This window comes from Fringilla coelebs, assembly GCF_963513975.1.
Source record: "Fringilla coelebs genome assembly, chromosome: 21".
NCBI classification, from domain to species: Eukaryota; Metazoa; Chordata; class Aves; order Passeriformes; family Fringillidae; genus Fringilla; species Fringilla coelebs.
Window position 1 is genome coordinate 8,677,338 of NC_140047.1, and position 27,273 is coordinate 8,704,610.

The 27,273-nt window shown below is 57.4% G+C and overlaps 1 protein-coding gene across 1 annotated transcript in view; it reads right to left on the reverse strand.

The window, feature by feature from the left end:
• The window catches only part of RALGDS (ral guanine nucleotide dissociation stimulator), a 54,529-nt gene extending 28,912 nt beyond the window's left edge, over window positions 1-25,617 (reverse strand). The window contains exon 1 of the mRNA XM_084219532.1: window positions 25,483-25,617. Within this exon, the coding sequence (XP_084075658.1) occupies window positions 25,483-25,500 (18 nt within the window). The 5' untranslated portion in view covers window positions 25,501-25,617. The remainder of the gene's footprint in view (window positions 1-25,482) is intronic.
• Window positions 25,618-27,273: the final 1,656 nt, after the last annotated feature.

Here is a 27,273-nt window from a genome sequence, read left to right on the forward strand (position 1 = left end):
GCTCTTTTAACAAATGCCACCTAAGGTGCCTGCAACCGAAAGGAAAACAGGAAAAACATTTCTCCCTGTTGCTTAGCAATCAGTGTGTGGCGGGTTCAAGGCTCCCAGGTGCTCCGTTATTGTAATTTCCATCCTTGCTCGCTTGGCTTTTCTGCAGAACAGCCAGGGAAAGGAGAACCACTGGTGGAAAAGAGGGGAAAGGTTATGGAGCCACAAAAAATTCCAGGGAAAGGTGGGAATAGGTGTAGCCCCTCAGGATAAGGGAAACTCAGTTCTGAAATCAAGCTGTTCCTTCTCATCTGCCAGAAAAAAAATTAGATGAAATAGTGAGATTTCATTTTATACTGAAAACACACATGCACCACCCGGGTGGATGCAGAGCAGAGCAAAGCTCTGGCTCTGCTCACCTTTCAAAAACACATCCAAGGGCAGGCAGCACAATTTTCCACCCACAACAACCAGCCAGAATGACACGTTCAGCTGAATCGTGTAAAAGGAGAGTCCCAGAAACAAGAGGCTCTGGAAACTGATCCACAGAGAAATCCCAGTGGATAACAGGAAACTTTGCTGGGCAGAGCAGCTCTTCCTCCTCCTCCTCAGCTCCTACCCCAGCCCTGGTGGGCTGTGCTGCTGCAGGGACAGGTACACCCACCTCACCTGTGCCTCACAGGTGGGGGATTGGGACTGGATTGTGCACCCAGCCAGGAGAGCAAGAGGGCAGCTTTATATCAGTTTTATTCCAGTTTTATCCCAGCTTTATTCCAGTTTTATTCCAGTTTTATCCCAGCTTTATTCCAGTTTTATTCCAGCTTTATTCCAGTTTTATCCCAGTTTTATTCCAGTTCTATCCCAGCTTTATTCCAGTTTTCTTCCAGTTCTATTCCAGCTTTATTCCAGCTTTATTCCCACTGGCTCTCCTGGGCTAGGGAAGGCCAGGAGAGGCTCCCCCTGCCCTCTGCCCAGGTGACAGCACATGCAGGGCACCCCGGGGATGTGCTGTGACCCCACATTTGGGACAGAGGTGCTGTGTCACCACCCCAGCAGGCTCAGACTCAGCTCCCTGAAGCTGCACAGCACCATTGATTGCCCTGCTGCTGGGAGGACGTGCCTGGACACACACAGGGGAGGGAATGATGCCACAGAGCTGCTGAGAAGTCCAAGAGAAAAGTGATGCCATAGCACAGGCACAGGGAGGAAGCGCATGGGGTTGATGCCTTGCACAAGATTATTTTATATCCAAAGGCCAGCTTGAAAATGGAGCCAAACAGGTTGCAAGGCGCTGGGTTGATCTGAAGAGATACAGGTAGGGAAGTAAAACAGATTTGCACAAAGTTATCTCAGTACAGGAATAAGGTGGAACAGATTTAAATGCCAGACCATGGGGATAAACGAGGCAACAGCAAAGTTCTACACACACACAACGTAAATAACACCAATAAATAACTGAGATTACTGAAAATAAGAAACCCAGTTAAACAGGAACAGAGCCCCTTAAGAGGGGATATGAAAAGGATGTTCCAACAATGGTCCTGTATCTCCTCTGACCGCACAAACGTCAGGGAAAGCATAAATCAAACCCCAGACACGTCGGGAGGCTGCAGGAAAGCCTGATCTGAAGTGAGGAGTGAAACCTTGGAGCCAGGCTCCAGCAGAGTGAAGAGCTGATGTGATTGAAAGCCAGCAGCCAAGAGAGGAGCCAGAGGGCTGGAGCAGCCTCAGGGATGAGGGAGAGGAGCTGCAGGAGGAGCAGCAGCAGCAGCAGAGACATCCGGCGGCTGGACCAGCGGCAGCAGCCCCGGTGCTGACACTGCACAGCCCCTGCCAAGTCATCTGGGCCAAATTCACCACGGGCTGGGCAGGGATGCAGCGAGGGGACATGAGAACACTGTGCTGTAACAGCCTGAGCACACACTTACTGCTGTTGGCCACGTGAGAGTCGGGAAAAGGGGCTGGCAAGAGCTGGAAAGGGAAAGTTTCACTGCCCAGCTATTGCAGAGATGAAACAAACAGTGACATGGCTGAAAAGTCAATTAAGGATTGGAAAAGCCTTTCAGTATTCCCAGGTATTGTTAGGCGTTCAGACAAAGGATGTTTAAAAAAAATTATTTTCCCTTTGGTGATTACCACTTTGAAACGTTTCCGCTCCGCATTGTTTGAGAGGGGGATGTTATTGCAGGGCCTCTCTCCGTGGCCAGCAGAACTCGTTTTGTTGTGGGGGTTTTGGCATGGAGGAGCAGTGCTCTCCCAAACAATGCTGCGTGCCAGCAGCTGAGGGCCAGGTTTGTCCCTCAGAAATATCAACAAACTCATCAGGTGCCACCGAGTCACACCACGGCTGAGTCCAGCCGCAGTGCTGCCGACCCTCCCAACTTTTTACCGCCGAGTCCATGATTTATGTTGTTTTTCCTTCAAGCCTTGGCTCTTGGAATCACATTGAGAGCCAAAAGAATTCCAGGTTTTACTAAAATAAAAGGTTATCCCATGAGCACTGAAACTAATTGTGTTGCTTCCTATGGTTTCGTGTCTCGAGACTGTTTTTGGTGCCTAAAAATGTACGAACCGAGAATGAAAATGTTTTTGCGGTTAAGTGTTTGTAAGAAGCATCTCCCACGTGGATTTGCTGGTGTCTAATAATACATGAACTCATGCTACAGATGTTTTGGGGCATTTACAAGATTCTTTTCCTCCTCTCAACCATCTCATTTCATCATCTCTGCATAGACTTAATTATCTGTGAGCCCTGAGCCAGATCTGCGCGACGCAGGTCGGCGGGTTCAGAAGTCATCTGGGGAGAGAGGGCACAGCCAGAGGGACCCCGTGACAGCATCAGCCTGACTTTGGTAGGAAATTGGATTTTGAGCTCTTTCTGGCTCCCCTAACTGCAGGGAAAACAGCGAGGAAACACGACCCAGGCTCCTGCAGGAGGGTGAGGGAGCAGACAGTGGGACGAGCTGCCCCCCGAGGGGTTCACCCACAGCAGTGGGGCCCAGAGGAGCTTCTCCCCCCTTTGCCTGTGAGTGCAGGGCCTGATCCATCCCTTCCTGGGCTGCCAGCACAGCAGGGTGACCCCTTTAACCCCAGCAGCGAGGATCAGACCCGTATCAAGGGCTCATTTCCCAACGCCACCCGTGCCACGCGGGCGCGGAGCAGTGTCAGGCTGTCCATGACATGCGGGCACGTAACGCGGTGGCACAGACGGTGCCACCCAGGCAGGGCATGCACTGAGTCACCTCTCACAACAGCCAAAGCCCTGGGGAGCTTCCCTGTGCCCCTCCTTGCCCCAGCCCCGGCTGAGAGTCACCTTTGACAAAGCTCCTTCCCAGGGCGGGTGTGCCCGGGCACAGCTGGCACTCGAGGGTCCCTGGCAGTGGAATTGTGTCACAGGTCTCAGACGGGTCTGGTGCCATTCTGAGGCCAGCTGGACTGTCAGCAGCAGCCAGGTCTTCGATTATAGATAAATAAATAGCTGGGGAGGGCTGGGAGGGACAGTTCCCCCAGGGGCTGGGGGTGCAGAGGCGTCGGGAAAAGGCGGAGCTGCGCCCGCTTGACTTGTCTGTCTCCTCCCCCGTGCTTCCCGCATCCCTCTCCGCCAAACAGAAAGGGAAATCCGGGATTTTCAGCTGCTTTTGATTCCCTCTTGCTCTGCACACAGCCGGGTGGGGAGGGATTAGCCTCCATTTCCTGCCTCCAGACAGCTCCAGGGCTGCCCAGGCGGGATCCCCCTGGCCAGGGGCTCCCCGACCCACGACCAGGACACTGCCAGACCCCACAGGGCTGGACCAGCTCCTCCATCCCGCCTCCCCTGCCCTCAGCTCCTCTCCCCAGAGCCCCCAGAAGTGCCTCCCAGCCGCTCTGCTGGGCCAGCCCAGGCTCTGGCACCACAAACCACACTGCCCCTCCTTCCTCCCTCTGTCGCAGTTTCGAATTCACACTCGGTTTCCAGTATGGGAAGGAGAAGTGCTGTGATGAAAGAAAAACCCCTGACTCACAGCAACGCACACAGGAGCCTAAAGGAGAAGGGTGAGCAGAAAGGGGTTATGAAGGGAGATTTTTGGGTGCTGCTTTCCTGACAGGCAGCAGAGGAAACCCCTTCGTGTCAGGTCAGCTCTGCATTTCCCTGTCACCAACATCACAGCCAGACACTACCAAGACTGTCAAACCCAAACCAGCCCTGTCCTCCCAAACTGCTCCTCAATGCCTCCAGGTGAAGGGCCTGATGCTCAGAGCTGTCCTTTGGGAGCTCACAGCACCTGAATTACAAAGGCAGATGTCAGCAGAATGGGGTTGGGTGTTTCCCACTCCTGAGCTGTCATGAGGAAGCAAAAATCCTGCTGCCAAAAGCTGCTGCAGCCCCAGCACACCCAGGGACAACCCCAGCACGAGCTCAGAGAAGCCAGGAGAGGAGGGAGAACACAGGGCTGAGGAGCTGCCTGCACAGAGGTGACCAAGAAAATCAACAAATCAGATTTTGGATGCAAACAGCCTTTGAGGTTCTTACAGTCAGGCCTTCACCATCATCTCCATGGAGTTGGTACCCCAAAGCCTGAGCTCTGGACACAACACTGGGGTCACCACGTGCTGCCCTCTCCAGACACCACGAGTGATGCCATGCACATGACTCCAGGAGCCCAGAGTTAAAAATACCAAATATCACAAGTTCTGCCCCAAGTGAACCAGCAGCCCTGCCTGTCCTGTCATTGTCATATGATGGGGCAGGCAGGAGGCTCTGGGGAGAGCCAGCTCCTGGGGCAGCAGAGCCAATCCTTGCAGCAGTGTGGGCACCACAAAGCTCTCCAGGTTCATAAAAGAGCCAACACCAAACTGCACCTGGCTGTCCCCTCTCCCTGTAGGGTTTTACCACCTCATGAGCAATTGCCCTGAAACCAAAGATGCTCTTTGCATTCAACAGCATTGAACAGTCAGCAGAGGCCAAATCCAGGTGTTACAGGACAGGGCTCCTGGCAGGGGTGTCTCTCAGCAGTATTTGAAGCTCCCATGGCTAAACCAGCCCTACCTGGATGCAGCAGTGGTGCCCATCTGTGCTTGGCAATGCCTAACAAAAGCAAGCTGCTCTCTCCTGCTGGGGACACCCTGCCAGGGGCAGGGGATGCTCCAGAGCCGTGTGATGGCTTTGGAGCCAAGCCCAGAGCCCCGGGGCTCATCAGTGCTGCAGGCTGTGTGTGACAGGAGGAGGATTCAGCAAGCCACAGGCCACAAGAGCACAGCTGGTGTCAGCAAGGAGCAGTGCCACCGCCTCTCTGGAGGCACAGGCAGGGTCCACATCCAGGTGTGTCAGGCACACTCAGGATTGCCACTCTCAGCTGTCTCTGCTGCTGCACAGCCCCAGGGCTCCTTGAAACACGGGGTAATCACCTGGGGTCATCTCAGATGGAATCCCTGGGTGGGAGATGGCTGCAGTTATCGTGTTAAGGGTTGGGAATGGGGCAAACCCTCCATTTCCCCTGTGTTTGCAGCTGGCACACCCTGAATCAAAGGCTGTGGTGGTGGCAGCCTTGTCCCTGCAGGAGCTGGAACGGGAGGCTGTGCACAGGAGGGGAGGGAGCCACAGGCAGGCAACACCCACACCTCCAACTCAGCACCTCCGCCCAGGGAGGGCAGGATGGCCAGGGGCAAACAGTCCCTGTGCTGGCAGAGACCCAAAGCAGGCAGCAAACAGCCCGTGCTGAGCCAAACCAGTCAGCAAAGTGGATTTGCCTTATTTGGATTTGCCTGGATTTGCCCAAGCACACTTGGGCAGCGCTGGCAGCGCTCAGGGCTCACTCCTGCAGCAGCTGCTTCTGCCAGCGCTGCCCCAAGCCCTCTGCACGGGGACAGATGACAGCAAATTGCACTGACAGGCCCTCAACTGCATCAAACTGTCAGGAGGCGGCTGCTCCGTGGCTGATCTGGCGTGAGTCAGAGTGCCCAGCCCCAGGGCAGGGATGGAGCCAGCACCGGGACCTGGCTGTGCAGGGACCTGGATTTTCAAGGATCTGTGTTTGCAGGGATCTGGCTGTGCAGGGATCTGGGTTTGCAGGGATCTGGCTGTGCAGGGATCTGGCTGTGCAGGGATCTGGCTGTGCAGCCACCTCGGCAGCACCCAAAAGGCTCTGCTGATCCCATGGGATTGTCAGGATGGAAATTGAGAGCAGAGAGAGAGAAGGCTGAAAGTGCAGGGAAGAGATCTCATTTCACTGGAGAGAGGGAAAGTGCAAGAGGCAGAGCCTGTACCTCCGGGAGAACCACGGCTACAGAGTAAAAGCTGCACAAGGAGCAAATTCTCACATTGCCCTCAAGCTTCAGACAGAGAAGCTGGTGCTGAAGGATGGGGAGGAAGAGCAAAGAAGCAGAGAAACACTGCAGGAGGTCACCTTGAACATCACATTCTTAACTAGGGACAGGTTGTAATGCCACCAAAATCAGAGGGTTGACCTGGATTTGCACCAGCTGAGGATGTGGCACAGGGTGTTTTACCTCTTTTTCTCACAAGCACAGACCCAGCCAGGCCACTAAGAAAAAATACATTGGAAATAGATAGACTGAACAATTCCTGGAAACATCAGCTCCTTCTGCCTCGCAGTACACAGAATTAGCACAGCTTTAATTGCACCAGTCACTCTCTGAGGACAGCAGTGAGAGCTGGGCAGGCAACTCCAGCCCCTGCAGTGAGCACACGTGGAGTGACCACTGCTGTGGCCACACGTGGGCAAGGCACAGACATTTGGTGAGCACCAGGCATCACCTGCAGCCAGCCTGTCCCAGAGGTGACAGAGCCCAGGCAATAATGACAGGCCCTTGGCCAGCATGAGCCTCAAGACAGGCTGTACCCCAGGGAGTGGCTTCAGATGCTGGCTGAGGCTCCAGAGGTCTGTGCTGTCATTCTCCTTCAGCAACTCTTGTCTGCATCAACACCACTCTGCTACCTGCTTATTTGCTGTCACCCTGGTATTACTGGCCTGGCACTCCCAGGGCTGTATTTCTCATGTTTATGCAGTGTGGGAACACAAAGACTCTGGATGTTTTAGCACCAGTGACCCCAACAGCAGCAGCTGGGGACCCTTTTCCCCATCCCTTTCAAACCAGTGTAAGGGCTCAGCCATCACACCAACTCTTCCCTCTCTGAGGCCTCATCCAGGGCTGGAAACAGGGATTGCCACCACCCCAAAAGCTCCTGGGACAGCATCGGCCAGAGGCACAAAGCCGTGTGTCCATGGCCTCGTGGATTCAGAGCTGGATGTGCACAAATGGTGTGGGATGGGCTCAGCCCTCAGCCTTGCCAGGACAATTCCCAGAAATCCCAAGACTTTACAGAGTGCTCCTAAATCTCTGCCTTTACAGATGAGAATTGAACCTGGGAGTCTTTTTCCATAGTTTCTCCTTATCTCCAAAGAAACCAAGCCTGAGGGAAAAGGAGAGTTTGGCCAAGAGCTGGGATCGAGGGATTTGTTGTTTTTGACTGCAGCCGTGGTCAGGAAATGGTCCTAGAGCTCATTTTCAGCTCCTCCCTCTCGATAACATCTACCATATGCACGCAGTGGAAAAGAAACAGCCTTTGATACAGACACGGCAGACTTTGATTCACCACGGGGCCGTTGGCAGCTGTCACTTCAACCCGGGACCGACACCAGCATCAGCTCCCTGGCCCTGTTTGACTCCCAGTTAAAGCCTTTCCAGCCCCGGTGGGGAAGTAACACCATTCCCACCCAGTCCTGCGAGGATTAATTGGCTGTTTATGCGCTCCAAGGTGATGCCGGGGCTGCGGACAGGAACAATGAAGCCGGAAATTAGTAGCTCATTAGTGCTGGTCTGAAAGTTTTTTTTCTGTGTGCCACAGGACAACGTTTCGCCCAGGATGCCCGGGTTGCAGGCAGCTAAAACTCTTAAAACTCCGCCGAATGAGGTCTCAAATGCGGCAGGGAATAAGCGTGTGCTACAGCAACTAATCATTAGTTCCCATCTCCAGCTCCTCTGAGCCTGGCTCTAAGGTCAAACCAAGCTTTTATCTTCTCCTGTATTTCAGTATGCTGAGGAAAAGAAAAAATATTAGAGGAATAAATTAGCATGAGAAATGTAATTTAACTAATTAGCTCACTGGAGTGGAAAATATTTGCTAACCACTTTGAAGTCAGACCGACTGCACTTATTAGGACATCAGAGAGGAGAAAGGAAGAAGGCAAAGATGGGGAGGCCTCCAGGACAGGCTGTGGAGGCTGCGAGCAGGACAATGAGGTTTTCCCCGATCTCTTCTCGCTCAGCAGTGCCGGGAGAGCCCCCGGCTGTGCTGCTCTTCCCCTGACCTGCAGCGAGGGGAGCTTTCCCAGCGCTTTCCACCACCACACAAGGCTGTGCCCGCTGCATGGCATCAGCCTGGCGTGCCCTGGGATGCCCAGCAGGCAGAGGGATGCAGAGGGCAGCAGCATCCCACCGCCGCGGGGCATCGCTGCTGCTCCCTCCCAGCCCTAGCAGGGAGGGGATGTCGCCAATTGAGCTGACAAACAGCGAGCCATAAAGATCCATCATGTCAGGGAACTGCCTGAGATGCCACAAAAAGCCGTTATATCACTTGCAACAGCCTGCTCATTGATTTCCCCACCTTCCACACACAGAAACTGCTGCTCCTTTATTAGCAAAGCTTTGGAAATCCCTCCCCATCATAGCAAAAGAGGCAGTCTGGGCAATTTTGCAACTGCTGTGGCTGAATTATGAAAGGGGGGATTGACAGCCCCACTGAAAGTGATCAAGGGAGGCAGAAAAGAGAGCCTCCTCTGCCTGATACACAGCACCACACTGAGGGTGACCTGGGGGGGATGCTCATCCCACCCACACACTGAATGTGGGCATGAGCACCTGCCTGCTGGTGAAATGTCCCCCAGAGGAGACCCAGTCCATTGCTGGGGCAGAGCAGTTTCCCTGAAAAACAGGAATATGAGATGAGAACCCAACAGAGCTGCTGCCCTGGGAGAAGAGACTTCACCCAGGAGTTCCAGTTTTTGTGAGGTGTCCCCAAACCTGGGCTTTGCCTTGCTCTTTTTTGAAGTCAAAGCTTTTCTCCCTGGGAATCCAGCCTGAAGAAGGTCAGTGGTGTGCTCAGTGAATGGGTTTGCAGCAGGAGGAAAGCCCATTTTTCAAGCCAGGCCCTCCCACAGGGATGGCCCAGATGTGACTGACACAGACAGAATCCTGCAGAAGAACCCCAGGTAATGCAGCCCCTAAACTTTTCTCAACCTGCCTGTGTCATCTCCAAGAAGAAAGGAAATTAACAAGCCTGAAAGAGAAATTAAAGCCCTGAAATAGAGGGGGAAATGCCAACACTGCTCCCTCCCTGCTGCCCACGCAGACGGGGAAGCGACGGCAGGAGATGAGCAGGGACCTGAGGGTGGGTGTGAGACTCCAAACCCTGCCTGGCTGGGGGAATGTTTCAGCTCTGAAACAGCAGGTTCTCCATCACCCCACCGACAAAAACCCCACTCAGGATTTCCCTGCTGGTGTTTCCCAGTCTGTGTTCTGCAGCAGATGGAGATTCCAGCGACGGGACCTGCTGTGGTCCTGCTTCCCAGGAAGGGAATTGAGCCTCAGAGCAGGGGGACATGAGCATGGAGAGGCAGAGCAGCCCCTGCCCCACCTCCTGCTCATGGAGAGGCAGAGCAGCCCCTGACCCACCTCCTGCTCATGGAGAGGCAGAGCAGCCCCTGACCCAGCTCCTGCTCATGGAGAGGCAGAGCAGCCCCTGACCCAGCTCCTGCTCATGGAGAGGCAGAGCAGCCCCTGACCCACCTCCTGCTCACGGGGGCTGCCAGGCACTGCTCACCCCTGGGGGTTTCATCCCACTCTGCCCAGTGCAGGAGAGGGCAGGGGGTGAAAGCACCAGTGAACAAGGCTGGGAAATGTGAAAATGGGGATGCTGGAGACCCAGTCCCAGCGTGACCCCCCTGGCAGCTGGAGTTTCCCCAGGGAAGCCCTGACCTCTCCTGTCCTGCACTAATGCCCCAGCCATGACCTGAGCTTTGGGGACACCCTGATGTACCAGAGCCTCACTGCCAGGACTGGCTGTCACCCAGCAGCCTCTAGAGGGCTGGTAGGAATTGTTAAAAAAACAACCAAGCAAATGAGAAAATAACCCAGTACTAACATATTGCACAGCTCCCTTAACAACTACTTCTCTTTTCTGCTAAAAACCAGGAACAGGACAAGCAAAGAGATGTCCCTGAGTGACCCAGGCCAGGGCATTCCCCGTGCCCGGTCCCAGACGATGCCCAGAGCAGGGAGGGAAGCAGGGAAGCCTCCACCTGTGTCAGGCAAACCCTGAGGATCCCCCTCGCTGCAGCAGGGGCTGCAGGGAAGTCCAGCACCAGACTGCACTGCTGAGCAGGAATGGAGATGGCCTGGAGAAGCCCGGAGAAATCTGCTGCTTAGGAATCGAGCTGAAGGAGAATAAAGCACCCAGGCACTGCTTCACCTGCTTCATCCCCCGCTCCAGCCACCTCCCAGCCTCCCTCCTTGCCAGGAATGCTGCAGGCGGCACCTGCCCACCCCGGCACACCCCAGCAGCTCCGCAGTGGCCGTCGCAGGTATTCTCATTATCCTCATTAGTGCAGAAACACCGTCGATCCTGGCAAAGCCCCCCGGGCTGTTTCTAAAAATAGGAGGCTCCCTGCAAGTGCTCTGTCCCTGCAGGGACACTCGGGATGCTGGGTTGGGGCTCCCCAGCCCTGCCAGGATCCAACACACCTCCCTGCAGGGAAGTGCTCCCTCCTCCCGGGGAACTGGGCTCGGTTTTGTGCTCTCATTTCACCTCTTTAAACACACAGACAATGCTGGAGAGAAGGTAACAGTGATTGTGACAGAACAGTTGGTGGCCATGGAGAAAATCCAGATTTAAGGCTCCTGCAGTGACACTACACGCCCTGAGTACATCCAGCAAGAGATGGGCTTTCCCTGCCCCAAAAATCAAAGCAAGTCTGGCCTCAAATTTTAACAGCACCTGGATCACACCCAAAACCCTTACACAGGTGGGACAGCGACCACCAGCCCTAAAAAGCATCCCCCCTGATTTTGGGTTTTCCAGTAGCTTTATCCCAGGGTCCCTCATGCACAGTCAGACTCGGGGTGTGTTTCTGTGAGGGGCAGAGGGAAGGTGGCAAGAGGAGCCCTCAGCAGGAATCCTCTGACCCACATTGGGAAAGCTCTGCCTCCCTCAATGCTGCAATCCACACCAATTTTTGCGTGGCGAACCAAACCCTGCAGCTGCAGCAGGGCGGGAGGGCAGGAGCAAAGCCCACGGGTGGTGACAGTGACAGTGACAGTGACAGCAGGCAGGGCAGCCACCAAGAAACCAGGGTTTCACACCCACCAGCCACTCCAGGGCAGCAGAGCCAGGACACACACAGCAAACGCTCCCTTTTGCATCGAGCCACAACACGAGAAAGGCTTCCCCTGCCTCCCAAACCCCTCCTTTCGTTTTGGTGCCCTGGATTTGGCAAGCGCCACAGCCTGCCTCAGGATACGGCACTCGAGAGAGGAAACGGTCACATCTGGAGGCGGTGCCAGCTCTTGGCACCGTCAACTTTGCCAGAAGTTCACCACCCCCGGCCGGTGCCGGGGTGGGGTCACGGCGCCTCGCTGCCCCTCGCACACCCACCGCGGCCCCGAGCCGGCCCTCGCCTTCTACTCACATCGTCATCCTGCACGCTCAGGGGGATATCCAACATGCACATCTGCACGGGCTGCACCAGAGCCTTCTGCACGTTGAACAAAGGTTTAGCCTCCATCTTCCCGGGGATGGAGGGGCTGCTCATCCTCCTCGCTCTCCTCCGCCGCTCCTCCGCCGGGAGCAGGTCCAGCCCAGGCGGCGAAACCGATCGGAGATCTCCCTCTCTCTCTCTCTCCCCCCGTCCAATTTTGTCAGCACATCTTGCCAACAGCTGCTCCTTCTGCCGCTCCTAGGAGCTCTTATTTCCTCCCTCGCGAATCAAAGAGCGGCGAGGAGCTGCACCGGGAGCTGGGCGTGCGCGCCCGTCAGCAGCGCGCCCGTGTGCGCGCCCGTGTGCGAGGCTGGGGAAGCGGCCCCGGCCCGCCTGCCCCGGCTCCCTGCCTGCCCCCAGCTTCTCCTTTCTCTCGGGGTGAGCTCGGCTCGGCTCGGCCCCGCCGGGAGCTCCCCAGCCTCATCGACATGCGTGGCACTCGCCGAGCCCGCGCATTGTCTCGGAGACGCACAACAGGTCCTGCCTGCTGCTGGGTTGTGATTGTGATCAAACCGCGTCTGCGGCACTTACAGCATTCCCCTCTGGCTGTTGTGACAGGCAAACAGGCAGAGCTGGAAGGATGAGAGGGTGTGAAACAGAGGGAGAATGAATGGTCGGAGCCGGAGCCTCCCCCTTTCTTCTCCCATCCCTGTTTTCCATTGTCAGAGGCAGTTTCAGCTCAACGCCTTCCTGTGCTCCAAGGACCACAGTGAGGCTTAAATAATTCACATGCACAGAGTGCTCGGGAGCCGTGTGGCACTGAGAATGCAGCATGGCACCGAGAGACCATCAGTGCTGGTCATCACTTCGTTTCTAGGACAATTGTGTGTGGAAGGTTTTGCCCAGGTGAGCATTCCCAGGTGCCTTTCCCACCAGAGAACCTGTGAATCCAAACTGGAGCTCTGCTAAAGGAAGCACGGCACAAAATCGGCTGTGAAAATCACCTTCCTATGGAATTTTCACCAACAGCAGCAGTGGAGTGGGTGTCTCAACATGGAGCAACTGGCGTTATCACCTGCAGACACAGATCACACGGGTGTTACTGCTCTCACAAACAGGAGGGAGCCTGGGCCAAGCCCATGAGCCACCACCACGCCCTCAGCAGCTGCAGAAGCCAGGCTCAGTGGCAGGGGGGACACCCAGGGTGTCTCTTCCCAGCGAGGGCAGCAGGATGGGAGCAGTTTGGTGGGTTCATCGATTCACCAGGGGAGACACTGGGGCCGGCTACACACCCAGCAGAGGGACCAGGGTGAAATGCCAGTGAAAATCCCAGAGGAACAGGAGTTGATGTCCTTACACTGCCCTTCTTGCTGAGCCCAGCAGGGGTGACACAAATAGGACGAACAGATCCTGCTCCTCCTGAGCGCTTTGGGGTGGCTTTGCGGGTCCCACTTTGAGGATCTCTTGCAGGGCAAAGGTCTGGGATTGTGCAGCTTTTCCCAGCTTTCCCAAGCGCAGCCCTGCCCGAGGCCACAATCGCGGCTCGCAGCACGCCCGGGTGTCGGAGCAGAGCCGAGGAGCCCCGCTGAGCCAGGCATTCCTGCGGCGTTAGGTAAGCCGGGCTTGGCAGAGCCCCGCTCAGCGCTAAGCCAGCGCCGGGCTGACTCATCCGCGCAGGAGGCAGAGCCAAGAGCCGGGGTGAGAGGGGTCTCACACACTCCCGGACCCTCCGTGCCACTCGCACTGGGAGTTGGGCCCCTTCCCAGCTGAGTGAGGGTCTGGCCCATCATTCCTGGGGGAAATGCAAGGATGAGAAAACCGGCCCTTACATGCTGCAGGAATGGGAGCTAATGGGCAAGCCTGGAACAAGACCAAGTAGGGATAAACTCACCATAAATTAAGTTTCAACTGGAAATTAGGCAGATTTTTCATCCACCATATGGCTGAGATGAGCAGCAGTGAGGACAAGAAGGCAGCACTGCAGCAGCCCCAGGAATGGATTTGCAGGGGAGGAGAGAGGGGAGATCACAGCTGGAACACGTGGACAAGGCAAAATTTCCAGGGCCATGCCCCAGCTGCTGACTGAGAGAATTTTGGCAACTCTTTTCAGGGCAGAGAGGCAGTGCCCCAGCCCTGGAAACTCCCTGGCACAGGCAGTCTCTGTCCTGCTCCTTCATGATTCCTTGGTGACTCAGTGCAAAGTGCATTCCCACGGAGGACTGTCCCACATTTCACCAGCACCAAACCTGCCCTCAGCACAGGCAGTGCCCACAGCTCTGCTTCCAGGAAAGGTGATTCAACCTGTGCTTCAGCCCCAGCTCGGGTTACTCACCTGCCTGCAACAATTGGTCAGCAGAGCTTGGCTTTCCAACAACTCTCTAGAAACAAGCAGGGCTTGGTCAGCTGAGATTGCAGCTTCCAAACAACCTGAGAAGGACACAGATTTCACACTCAAGTGCCAGAGTCTCCAAGGGCTACCATTCCCAGGAACTCATCATCCTGTTCAGCAGCTGATCTGTACCATGCAGAATCTCTGCAGAGGTGGTGTGGTGGTGCAGGAGTCTCATCACCTGCTGGTTCCCTGGTTTCTAGGGCTTCCCTGGACTTCCAGGGCTAGGGGCAGACTCAGAGGTTGTCACACACCTCTGCCAGGGCTCAGTGTGCTCTGCTGGCCCCCACAGCCCAGTGACCTCCCACCTGGCAGCCATAAAGATGCCAAAAGGGACAACCCTTCTGGAAAAGTCACAAACCATACAGGCAGGCTGTGAAGGAAAGTAAAATTCCAAGTGCAGAGTCCCAGGAAGGGCAGGAGGCAAAGGAGCAGCAGCAGAGGCTGGGGAAAAGAAGAGATGCTCCAGAGATCCATCCCAAACCAACAGGAATGGGACACAGTGGATTGATGGGACATGGGAGCTGCTGTGCAGGGAATGCTGTGGTCAAAGGTGACCAGCCAGATGTTGTGGGCATTCACACAGCCCCAGAGATGGTGTGGAGCCTTCCTCTCCTCTGCTGGGGCCAGCTCATGCATGCCCACCCACCAGAGTCCCCAGCCACCTGCCCCAGTCCCCAGGGAATGGCACAGTCCCTCAGTGAGGCAGCAGAGCGCTCTCAACCCTTCCCACGGGGAGATCTGCAGCAGAAACACAAAACAAAACCCCACTGTCAAACCAGCCCAGACAGGATGATCCTACGCAGGTGTTTGAACGACAGCTTCATCCTCCTGCTCCCCCAGCCTGGCTGACGTGAGCACAAACCCTGCTGGGATGCCAGATCTGCCAGCAGAAACCATCCCTGAGCAGGGAAAACAGAGGAGCCCTCTCCTCTGGCACAGCACTGAGCTGCTGCTGCAGCCCCACAGGGGCCAGCCCTGCCAGGGTGAAGGGGAAATCTCCTCCTGGTGTTGCCTCTGGAAGACTGGGAAGCCCCAGGCTCTGATGTTTCCCTGTTTCATTTTGCTCTGGAGCTTTATTGTGGCAGCTCCAGCTGAGCAGATAAAGCCCATCACAGGAGCTCAGTGCTTAGCAACCATTACTGGGAAAACACAGTTTTCCAGTAAGAGTCTTGGCAGGAACAGAGCAACTGCAGGGGAAATTCGTTGCAATTCCTGGGTGCATCCTGCTCCCAACTGCTCTGCTGCTGCCCCAGGGAGAGAATGGCTCCTGCACTGGGACATGCAGCCATTCCTTAAGGTCCAAACAGCCTCTGCCACCCTGCAAAAACCCCATTTTGAGCCCCCCACGAGTGAACCCCTGCACAGGTGAATGCAGCTGTCAGGGACAAACTCAGGCACAGGAGGATCTCAGCACCCAGCACTGCTGAACCTTTGGGATGCTCCAAAACCCAGTGACCAACCTCTCCCATGAAGCTGGGCATTCCTGACACCCAGTGACTCACAAAGGAAGACTGACTCCAATGCTTGATGTCAAGCATCAAAGACCTCTACAAAATGAAAGAAATTCCCCAGGAATTACAATGGTGAGTTTGTTTTTCAAAGGAAATTGCAACTCCATGCCCAAACATCACAGCATCCTGCACCAGAGTGGGGTACTTGAGAGAAATGACACAAAACCTGCAGGTTTATTGTCACTGTGTGAGGCTGGTGGAAAGGCAAAGGGGGAGAGAGAAAGTGCCATGACAAGTAAATGGCAAATGGAAAATCCCAGCAGCTCTTCCCTTTTGACACTTCTCGGTAATAGAAAGAGGAAATCTGGTTTCAAAACCACAGAAATTCCAACCAAACAGCATTTCTCTGGAGAAATGTGGTGTTTACAGAAAGCCTGTGCTAGGTTTAGAGAGGCAGACCTGGAGATGGAGCCTGGTGGGACTTCCAGGAGACCATGTGCAGGCAGGATATCTAATTCCCAGTGAAAATCAAATTCACCTTGACACCTAAGAGGGATTTCTAATGGGATACACAGAAGCACCCACAACCTGTCTTCTCCCAAACTAGTTGTGGGAATAAATCCCATTGATTTGAATCTGCACCCTTTTTTTTAAGGCATTTTTTGGAGAAGCCACTGTCATTTCCTCAAAGTCCCTCCTGAGAGCAGGCACAGCCCATGCTGCACCTCACACCTCTGAAAAGCCTGTCTGGCATTCAGCATGCTGAATAACTTCCCCTGCTCCCCAGAATAGATACACATGCAAAATTAATTCCCAATCAAGCCCATGCAAAGCATGAGACGGCCTTTTAATAGGTGCAGAGCAGCAATTACCAGCGTGGAGTGAAAGCCAACAAGCATTAAAGGAGGGGTGGGGGAAAACCAATTAAGTTTCCTTGGGATTCCTCCACACATTTGCCACACACTTGAGGGATTTCCATCGCCACGCTCCCCCGGGGGCTGAGAGCGTCCCCGTGGGGAGGGGGACACATCCCCTGCCGCGGTGCCCGGGATGCAGCTCGGTCTCCATGGAGACTGTCACCGCAGCAACGGGGACCTGCCGTGCTCCTGGGGCTGGAGAGGATGCGAGGGGATCGCGGCTCGCGGCTGGGAAAAGGAGCAGCGGGAACACACCCGACACCTTTCTGCTCCTCTGAACGGCGGGGGAAGGGACCTGCTGCCCGCGGAGCCCGGCGGAGCCCGGTGCCAGGGGATGCCGAGCTCTCCCGGTGGGCACGGGAGGGATCCGCGCTCGGGGCTGTCATGGCAACGCTTCACGGGGATTGCACGGAGTGCGGACAGAGATCAGGCTGGGCATGGCTGCTCCAGGAGGGGATTCCTGCCCTTCCACCAGCACACAGCCGCGCCAGGAGCGCTCACACGCGGCGTGGGGAAGGAGCCGGTGTCCCTGGGCAGATCCCCACTCCCTCCTGCCCCTGTTCCACCCCAGGAGGACAGGACCACACACAGCTCCTTGCAGTCCATGGCTGCTCCCATCACCCTTCCTGGCTCACCCCAGAATGGTTTCCCAGCAGACTGAGCCCTTTCAGCGACAGCTCCGTGGTGTCCCCACCCCACGTGCAGCACACGGGGACACCCGGGCGTGGCTCTGCTGCCGGGAAATCCCTGGCTCGGGGCTCCCACCTGCTCCGTGCCTGGATTGCTGGGCTGGCTGTGCTCCTGCATGGCTGCCCCACTTGCCAGGCTGGGCACACACCTCAGCCTTTGGAGCTGGCACAGCAGGATGATGGCACAAACTGCCACACGTCCCCTGCAGCTCCAAACCCAAGGAAAAGCCTCATCATTTCCCCAAACACCTGCCTGCCATGGGAGCCTGCAGCACAGGCAGGCTGGGGACAAGAATAACCTCCCAAATGCCAGCACATCCTGTCCCTCCAGGGCCAGCTCTGGACGCTGACCTTGCAGGGACCAGGTGGGCACAGCACAGGTGACAGCAAGGCCCAGCTGTGCCCACGCCAGCCCAGCAGCAGGACCAGGTGCTTCCACTGCAAATGCCATTGCTGGAGAAGAGAAAGAAGCCAGGGGAACAGAGAGCTGAGGGTATCAGCGAGCCAGGACAATCCCCACTGTCACCCAGGGTGGTTTTTCCACAGGGGTTCATCCCTCCTGCCAGCAGGCAGAGGAGCAGGCTGGCAGCAAGGCCAGGGCACCTCTGTGGGCACATTTCTGCAGGCAACCAGAGCTGGTGCCCAGCACCCTCTGCAGGGTTTGCCAGACATGGGGCACCCCCTGATTCACCCCCTTGGCAGCGCTGGGCAGGGCTGCTCCCTTCAGCTCATTTCCCAGGGCTTAGCTGGAGCTGAAACAAACCCAAAGGAGGAGTTCCAGTCCCCCCAGCCCTGCAGCTTGCTCTCAGGGCGCTGTCTACCACAGCCCAGCTCCTCACTGTGGGCTGTAACCCACACCAGCCACGGCCAAGGGGTTATCTGCAGATCCACACCGCTGCTCCTGGCACACTGCAAGCCCCGGGCTGCAGAGATAAGAGACACAGCTTTGGCAGCCTGCAGGTCTCCAGCCCTGCACCCTGAGCCGAGGGCTCTCCCAATCCTCCCTCTTCACCCTGTGCTGCAGCCTGCAGGAATTACAGAATTCTCCACCACGTGCAGTCCCCTCTCTAGCAGCCCAGGGGATGGGAAACGCTTTTTGCACATTCCTGAAGCAGGCTGATTTCTCTGGAAGTTTCCCTGCTGCTCCCCACCCTCCCACCGTGGCAGTGAAGGTTCCATGGCTTTCCTGGCTGCCAGGGGAGCCGGTGCCTTGTGCAGAGCTCTCCCTGCCGGGTCAGGCACGGACAGAGAGGCATTCCAGCCTGGAATCCCCTGCCGGAGGGCAGGGACAGGGCAGGGGGAGCTGAGCAGAGCCCGAGGCTGTCAGCTCCGGGGTAGACAGTCCAAAGAGCACAAAGACCCTTCCCTGGTCTCTCAGGGGCTGTGGCCAGACCTGGGCTTTTCCAGACTGCCCCTGTGAAGTGAAATTGCAGCTCAGCAGGGAGGCACACTGGGAGGGGCTGGGAGCCTGCTGCAGGCTGGGGACAGCAGCTGGGAGCTCCCTTTGCACCACACAAATTCATGAAGGAGCCCACCCTGCCAAGCTGCTGATGCTACTGACAGCAGAGAGGAGGGCAAAGCCCCCAGGCACTGCAGAGCAGCACCTGCTCGCAGCTTTCAGGCCAAGCCATCATTTTTGACTGGAGAAAGGGAAAATTCCTGGGTTCCAGGAATTCCTGTGCACCAGCCCAGCAGCACACACAGGAGCTGGGGGACATGCAGCACTTTGGGACAGACAGGGGCTGCATCAGTATCCTGAGTGCCTGTGGGACCCCAGGCACTGCCCCAGCTGGTGGGACACAGCTGGCACAAGTGGATCGAGAGCAGCCTCTGCATTTCAGAGAATCCCAAACTGGACCCACAAGGATCATCAAGTCAAACTCCTGGTCCTGCCCAGGACACCCCAACAGCCCCACCCTGTGCTTGGGAGCAGTGTCCCAGCACTCCTGGAGCTCTGGGGCTGTGCCCATTCCCTGGGCAGCCTGGGCAGTGCCCAGCACCCTCTGGGGGAAGAACCTCTCCTGATGTCCAACCTAAATCTTCTCAGCCCAGCTCCAGCCCTTCCCTCAGGTGCTGTCAGTGATCCCCAGAGAAGAGAGGTCAGAGCTGCCCCTCGTGAGGGAAGTGCAGACATCAGTGTCTCCTTTTGTCCAGCCAAAAAGCCAAGTGCCCTCAGCCCCTCCTCAGGTGGCCCCACTGGACCCCTCACCATTTTCTTTGGAAAATGCTCAGATATCTCCACAGATATCTCCACAGATATCTCCACAAGCTCTCTCTCCACAGATGAAAAGCATCCCCTGAGGTAATTGGGAATGGCTATGACTGGGTGCTGAAAACAGCTCTGAGGTATAATTACACCAAGAATCTGCATCTCTGTACTCAGGTGAGAGGGAGTGATATCTGAAGTCTTGTCTTTGTTTTGTTCAAGGAATTTGTTGCCAAAATCCATTTTTACAGAAGCAAGGATTTCCATTTCTTGGCGTTCAGGAAGGAATTTGGTCCAAACACTTTCCAATAGCTTGACATCCTTTTTTTTCCTTATTTCCAGGAGGCCCCAGCAGCGTGGGGGACACCAGGGAGGGAGCAGCTCGTCCCCCCTGCAGCAGCCCTGGCCACAGAGCCCTGCTGGGCTGGGCTGTAAATGGGATGAGGCTCATTCCCAGGGGCCCTCCATTGATTTCCGTTGCCTGACGACAGGAAAGCTTTATAATCCTATTAACTAAACACCCTTTCAAGCAGCACTGGGAAGAGTGCAAAGGGGACTTGTATAAGCAGTCAGAGCCACCCTGTGCAGCACCCAGCCCCAGGAAATGCCCCAGATGCCCCCAAAATGCCCCAAAAAGCTGGGCTGTGACACCCACAGTGCCCAGGGAGGGGTCAGTGGTGCCAGCACAGGGAAAATTTGGAAAATTTCGTGGATCCCACCATTCAGGACATGGCTGTGCTCCTGTTCCCCTCAATTCAGGGGCATGGCTGTGCTCCTGTTCCCCTCAATTCAGGGGCATGGCTGTGCTCCTGTTCCCTTCAATTCAGGGACATGGCTGTGTCCCTGTTCTCTATTATTCAGGGACATGGCAGTGCTCCTGTTCCTTGTCATTCAGGCCATGCAGCAGTCCCCAGGTGTGACCAGGCTGTTCCTGCATGCCCCGGGCTTTGCCACCCACCCTGGCTGCCCGTTGTGATTCACACCAGGGGTGTCACAGCCCCGGGGAGGTGAAGAGCTGTGGGACGCTGCCGAGAGGGCCAGGCAGGAAACACTCGGTGGGAAATCCGCTGCGGGATGGAGCCAGCGGGGCCAAAGGAGCGGGGCAGGGCGGCTGCCGGGGATTTCAAAGGGACGTGCTGGCTGTGCTGAGGGATGACCTCGACCTCCCGGGCTCGCACGGAGCCGGCCGGGCTCCTCCAGCGCTTTGCAGAGTTTGCTTCCTGCCGCCAGCCCGGGGTGTTTGTTATGGCAGGGGAGTGGGAATGGAGCGGGACTGCACGGCAGAGGAAAGATAAAAAGGGACGGCGGAAGTCCCGGGAAGCCCGTGAGGCAGACTCGGGTGTTATCAGCCCAGGGAGAGCAGGCTCACACGGCCACATCCTGAATCCCAGCACAGCATCACCCCCAGGCTGTGCCAGCGACCTGCACGTCCCCTCCAGGCTGCCTGGGGTGATCCCCCCTCGCAGCGCTGCCCAGCCCGGGCAATGTCTGCACCACACCTCACTCAGCTTCTCTGCTCCTCCCGTTCTCTTCTAGACCCTACAGGGAAGCGTGGGGCCTGATCTGGGGTGCCTTGACATCCCACGTGTTCTGACATCCCAGAGCTCTGCCACCACACCTAGAGCTTCTGATTTTCTCCAGGGCAGGACAGACCAAGGAAAGGCTTCTCCACCCTCTCTGACCCATCAGGCCACCACTGCACCCCTTCCTTCTCCCCAGCCCCTTCACCCTGCTTCCCCTTTCTCCCATCTTGGGAACCTCCCTGCAGGCAGGGTGGTGAAGGACACTGAATTCCAGCCGCACCGATTCCATGTGAGGGCCAGAGCAAACCCGGGAGCACCGAGGGGGCTGTAAATCCGTGCAGAGGATGAACTCCCGCTGCTCTGCAGGGCCTCGAGGGAGCGGAAACCCTGTGACCCCGCAGCACCGAGCCGCCGGTGGCGTCAGCCGATGTCTCCAAGCGCTGCCTTTGACCCGCGGCCAAGGCGTGCGGAGCGGGGCTGTCGGCGCAGACAGCGGGGATCCGCCGAGACACCCGCGGTGCCTTGGGAGCCGAAAGGTCCTCACGAAACCCGGCCTCTTAAAAACGCAAATCCTCCAGGAAAACAGGCGGGTGAGCCCAGCGCAGGTCACGGGGCCGGGCTCGGGCGATCCCATCGGGAAAAGCTGTCAACATCTGCGAGCTCCGCCAGCGCATCCCGCGGCGGCCGGCGCCGCGCAGGGCGCGATGGATTTGGTTCGGGAGCACCCAAAAAGCTGGCAGCTGCTGCCACAGCTGAATGCCAGGCCTGTGCCAGCCCAGGCACGGCGCCCCGGGCGCTGGAAGGCGCTCCTGATGTGACACCGGCGGCGAGGATGCGACAGATCTGCCTGGCGGCCCCGGGAAAGGTCACGGCCGGCTCCCTGCTGGTTACGGACTGCTGGGGGACAGCTGCGACACGGCTTGGCTGGTGACAGCGGCCACAGGCACAAAAGGGAACGCGGGATCAGGGATTTCTTTTTATAGGAAGGACGCGGTGATTGACGCGGCCTTGCTGGGGTCTCCCCACGGCGGCTGCGGGGCTGGAGCTGAGATCTGCGAGGATGGAGCTGAGATCCCCAAGGATGGAGCTGAGATCCCCGAGGATGGAGCTGAGATCTGCGTCACTCAACACACACACGGCCCCTCCTGGCTGAGCAGTGCCCGCACACCGAGCTCTGCTTGTCCCAGCAGAGCCCAGTTTGGCGAGCTGGGCTTTCCCAGGGAGCCGCAGGCTGGTTCTGTCCCCGCTGCCATCACCGCTGACCCTTCCCAGCGCCGAGGAAGCGAACCCACGGCAATAACTCATCGGGAAAACAACAGTGCCATCTGCTGCACGGCCCCGCCGGGCTCCCGGCAGCCCTGGCCGGCCCACGCAGGGTCACACAGCCCGGCAGTCCCACCGGGCACAACACACCCGCAGGCAGCACCATCAGCAGCATCACCGCAGAGAGAAGGCGGCCCCACAGCTGTCCTGGCGGGCAGCCACAGCTGGATGGCCTCTGTGTTGCACAGAAAGCACTGGACAGCAGGAGGAAAGGCAGAGCAGAACGTGCTGGAGTCCATCTAGTGACTGCACAGTGTGAAGGACAAAGAGGAGGGAACAGGCTCACTTGGCAAAAGCAGGCAGAACCCCTCCTTCTCTAGCAAACCCTGGAACTGAGACCCATCTTCCATCCTCCCACAGGCAAGGGGGAAGAGGGAAGCAGCCCCTAACACACATCAACATTTGGTGAGCTCCTTCACACCATCCTGAGCATCCCCTTTGGAGAGAAATCCCAGATCCTGGCGCTAGGCACCGTGCACTCCCCCAGCTGTGCTGTGTCACCCCGATATCCCAGGGAAACTCCAGATGATGGGGACATCTGGGAGAGCAGGGCCAGCCTGAGGGAGCTGGCAGCAGCTCCTCTGCCTCCAGGCTCAGCACCTGTGTGCAGTTTCCAGGTGACCAGCCCTGCCCCACCAGTGGTGGCAGCTTGGTGGCAGGTGAAGCAGTTTCCCTGCACACACTGCCTGGAAAGCGTGCTGGCATCCTTGTCAGATGGGTTGCTATAGCAATGGGAAAGGTATCAGAAGCAAAATCCATCTTGATGGATAGTGCAGATTGCTCTGGAGATCACCATCTGAGATCAGAAGCCCTGATTGCCCTGATCAGGTCCAGCAGTCAGGCACCATTTGGGGATGACAGAGTGAAAACACTACGAGGAGATGAAAAACACAACCCCAGCATCCTGAAAAGCCCCTAATTTCTCCACTGAGCAAACTGGCTCAGAGATAACCCACTGCACTGAGCTAGGGGATGTCAGATCCATCATTACAACATCCCAGAGATTTATTCTGGAGCCTGCAGCAGCCGCTGCATCCTCTGCTCATGTCTGCTCAGCCCAGGCACACAGACTCGGGCGTGAGTGGGAGCTCCAGATGGAGTGGCTGAGCCATGCCGAGGAGGGACTTTGCATCTCTCCACCTGCTGCCTCCCAGTCCCTGCTGCCAGCTGGACCCTCCCTCGCTGTCACTTGTTGCCAGCTCGCCCCCCTGGCCCTGCAGAGCAGCAGCAAGAGTTAACTCCGAGCCGCTGGAGCCGCTTCAGACGCTGGGGGCAGATGAAAGGGAAGAGACAGGCGAATGCAGCTCCCGCCGAGCTGAGCTCCCTGCGCTCTCTGCGTCCTGCCCCCAGCCGGCCCAAGGCTGCTCATCCACCATCTGCTCCCTTCTCCCGCCCAGACGGCCGGAGAGGGACAGAGGGGATGAGCCTGCAGCCCTGGGAGCTTGGTTCAGGATGGAAGCCACCTTCTGAGCCAGCTCAAGAGCAGGTTTCTGTTTTAAAGGCTGCAATTCCCCCTTGCACGTGAGCCTTGGCTTTCACATGTCGGGACACCTGGAACAACACACCTGCAGCACTCTGAGATGAAAAAAACCTCCTTGTTTGCTCAGCTTATTTACTTTGCAACACTCAGTTTTACCAGTTGTTTGTGTGGGTCTTTCCCTTAGCAACCAGGGAGAGGAACATTTACAAGGCATGAAAAATGTAGCTGTGCAGCCCTCAGAACTGGCAGGGTGCGGCTGCGGGTGCAGCTGGAAATTCCTCTGAACTGGTAGCCACAAACAACGGGACCTCAATGAATTGCACCCCTTAAAAGGCAGAGTGGCTCATCCCCTTCAGCAGGAGGAACCAGGATTTTAAACCTCTGCTCTCCACCCACACAGGATCCTGGGCTTGGAACAAATATCTCTATGTGCCTCAGTTTACCCATATAAGATATACATAAATATATAAAATGGGGTGAGCATAAAAACGTGACTGGAAGACTAAAGCTGAGACCTTCATGCAAAACATTCTGTAGGATGCCACATGCAGTCCCCAACCTGGGAGGCTCTGAACATCTTTTTCCAGACAACCTCACACCTTTAATTTTCTGCATCTCCCAGCAAGATCAATCTTCCCACTCCACAATGACAGAAAACTCATGTTCATGACCCTAGGCAGGGTCAGGACCCCAACTCCAGTATTTTGGCTGCCAATCCCCTTTTCCAAAGGGACATGCCACCATCTAGCACACACTGGTGTGGCACTAGGGCCTGCCTGACACACGTGCCCCCAAGAGAGCTCATTCAGCTTTTGTTTATTGGGCTGGACCAAGGTGAGTGAGGCCCAGACCAAAGAGACCCACAGGGTGCAGGAGGCAGCTCTGGAATGCACATTTTCCAGTCCAAAAATGGATCCCAGCCCACTTTTCCAGCACAGCATCAGCCCTTCCCTCTATTCATTCCTGGTCTCCAAGGAGCCATTGCTGCCCACTTACATTCCCAGCACCCCCCAAGGGCAGCAGCACAGCCCCCCCTTCCCAGGGATGGGACCAAACATCAGAAAAAGAGAAAGCAAAAAGTCAGAGGAGCATCAGGACCAAACCCAGAGTCATGCTCAGGTTCCACCCCCAAATTTCATACCTTTGCTTCATCCTCCCCTACCCCAAAAGCACCAGGGGGTTTGGGAGTGCAGAACTTTAGCCCACCTCGGCTCGACTTAGCTTCTTTGGCCTCATAAACACAGCAGGCAGAGAGAAGGGAGCTGCTGATGCCCCCTGGCCTGAGGGGTGCCAGGGGAGCCGGCCCTGGCTTGGCACGGCAGGCGGCGGCGCCAGCAGCATCGCGGCACAGCGGCTGCTGCAGCATCGCAGCGCCCTCAGAGCCCGTCCCGAACCGCGTCCCCTTCGCTCCCCATCCTTCAGCCCCTCTTCTCCCAGCCGCATTAACCATTATACAAACAGAAAGCGAAAAAATCAAGAAAAAAAACATTGAAAAACAGACTTCCCTCCGTTCCCTCGGCAAAGCTGCCGCTTCTCCTCCGCCAAAGCCCCCGCTGCAGACCGGGGAGCCGGGCTGCTGGCACGCACAGTGACCCCGGCCCCAAGAGGCAGCAAGGGACGGCCACCTGCAGCTACAGAGCCTGGCGAGCCCCGCCAGAGCCCCCCGGCTCCGCGCCCCCATCAGTGACCGCCGCGGACACCCGTGGGCCGCCCCGAGCCCCGTGTGCCGAGGGCTGTGCCGGGCACCGAGCCGGCAGCAGCGCACGGGGCAATCCGGGGCGGTTCGGGGGGCAGAGGCGGCGGGTGCCCCGCGCACTCACCTGGCTGTCGATCATCATCGTGCCCCGCTCATAGCCCCAGCGCCGCGCCGAGAGCCGCCGGCCGCGCTGCGGGTCCCGCCGGGGCCGCGCTCAGGGCCCCGCCGCGCTGCCCGGCGGCCGGGGGCGATGCTCCGAGCCGGCCATGGGCCCCCGCCGCCCCCGCCGAGCCGCCAGCGCCGAGCGCCGAGCGCGGCCGGGAGAGCCGAGCTGGGGCGGGGGCGGGAGCGGAGCGGGGCGGGCGCAGGCACCGGCAGGGAGGGGGCGGCTCCCGGCTCCGCCCGGCCCCGGTACCGGCAGGGGGGCGCGGCCGCAGCGGGGGCAGCCGCGGGCACCTCTCCCGTGGCACCCGGGGCACCCCTTGGCTTATTGGGGTGTTTTTCCCCGGGAGCGGGAGCCGTGGGGAAGGCACCGTGCAGACCCCGCCGGGGAGCGGGCTGGGGAGCGGGGTCGGCGGAGCGTGCGGTACAAACAGAAGAGCTTGGGGCCGTGGCTGAGAGAGACCGGGGGGACCCCCCCGAGCTGTTCCGCTCCGGAGGAGAGGCCGGGGCAGGAGCCAGGGCACCGCACGGAGCCCCGGCTGCTCCTCTCCGCTGAGCCCGGCACAGGAACGGGGCACGGGGGGACCCCCGGGCAGCATTGCCGGAGCCGCGGGCGCACGGTCTGCTCGGGAGCCGGGGAGCCAGCGGGGTTGCCCTGGAAACAGCTCCGGTGCCCATCGTTTGTTATGATGAGGCCGATGACATGAGCCATTGCAGCGATGGAGGAGAAGAAGGAGCCGGGAGAAGGCTGCGCCAGTCCACGGCCGAGCGCTCCCCGCCGCTGCAGGGCTGGTTCTGGGCACCGACACCCCGCGCCGGCCCCAGCAGCCATCCCCCCTTTCTGCAGGGTCACAGCGGGAGTGAGCGACAAGGGACAGCCCAGCGCACCTGCCCGTGCCGCTCCTCCGTGGCTCCGGGCCAGCTGAACCAGCAGCTCCGGCCGGGGAGCGCAGCCAGGAAAGGAAAAGGTGCTGCCAGGGCTCTGCCTTTGGCACTAGATGCTGCTACAGAGCAACATCATTCTAATTATAGTAACGTTGTCAGTGAGAAACACAGCGAGAAAAACACGCGCGTCAAAAGGTCGAGAACGATGTGATTTGCTGCTGGCAAAACTCACTAAAAGCCACACCGGAATGAAGCGCTTTTAAAATGTAATTTGTACTCGTCTGGCTCGCTTTTTAAATTGGCTGGAGGTTCAGCAGGGGGATGATGTGGGCATACAAGCAGTGGAGATTTGTGGTTAAAACTGCCTTTTTACTCCTAAGGCTTTACACTAGTTTTACACAAAACAGCGACATTTGGTGGATCTGTGTTCGAGCTAAATATAGCACAGGAAAAGTCACGTCAGTACAGCAACACTCGTGGGGAAAGGAGGGAGTCTGGTGGGCAGGCAGACATTCAAATGTCACTCTTCAGATGGGTTTTTCTAGTGATGCTTCTCTAAATCATTTGATTGTGTGGAGCAGAACTCCAGGGTTGGGGATTTACCGTGAGTAAAGTACAACCCAAGCCACTGCTGTAAGTCCTGCTCCAGTTCCTGCTGTCCCCAGAACAGCCTGTCACTGTCTCACTGTCACTGTCTCACTGTCCCTGTCTCACTGTCACTGTCACTCCACCTGGAGAGCAGCTGTTGCTCTGTGTGTGTCACCCCTGGGGTCCCACGGGGACTTGCTGGGGCAGGAGGTGAAGCAGAGCAGGTGGGATTCAAGTGAGAAAATAATAACCTTGGTGCTAAGAGCTGCCCTTCGAGATT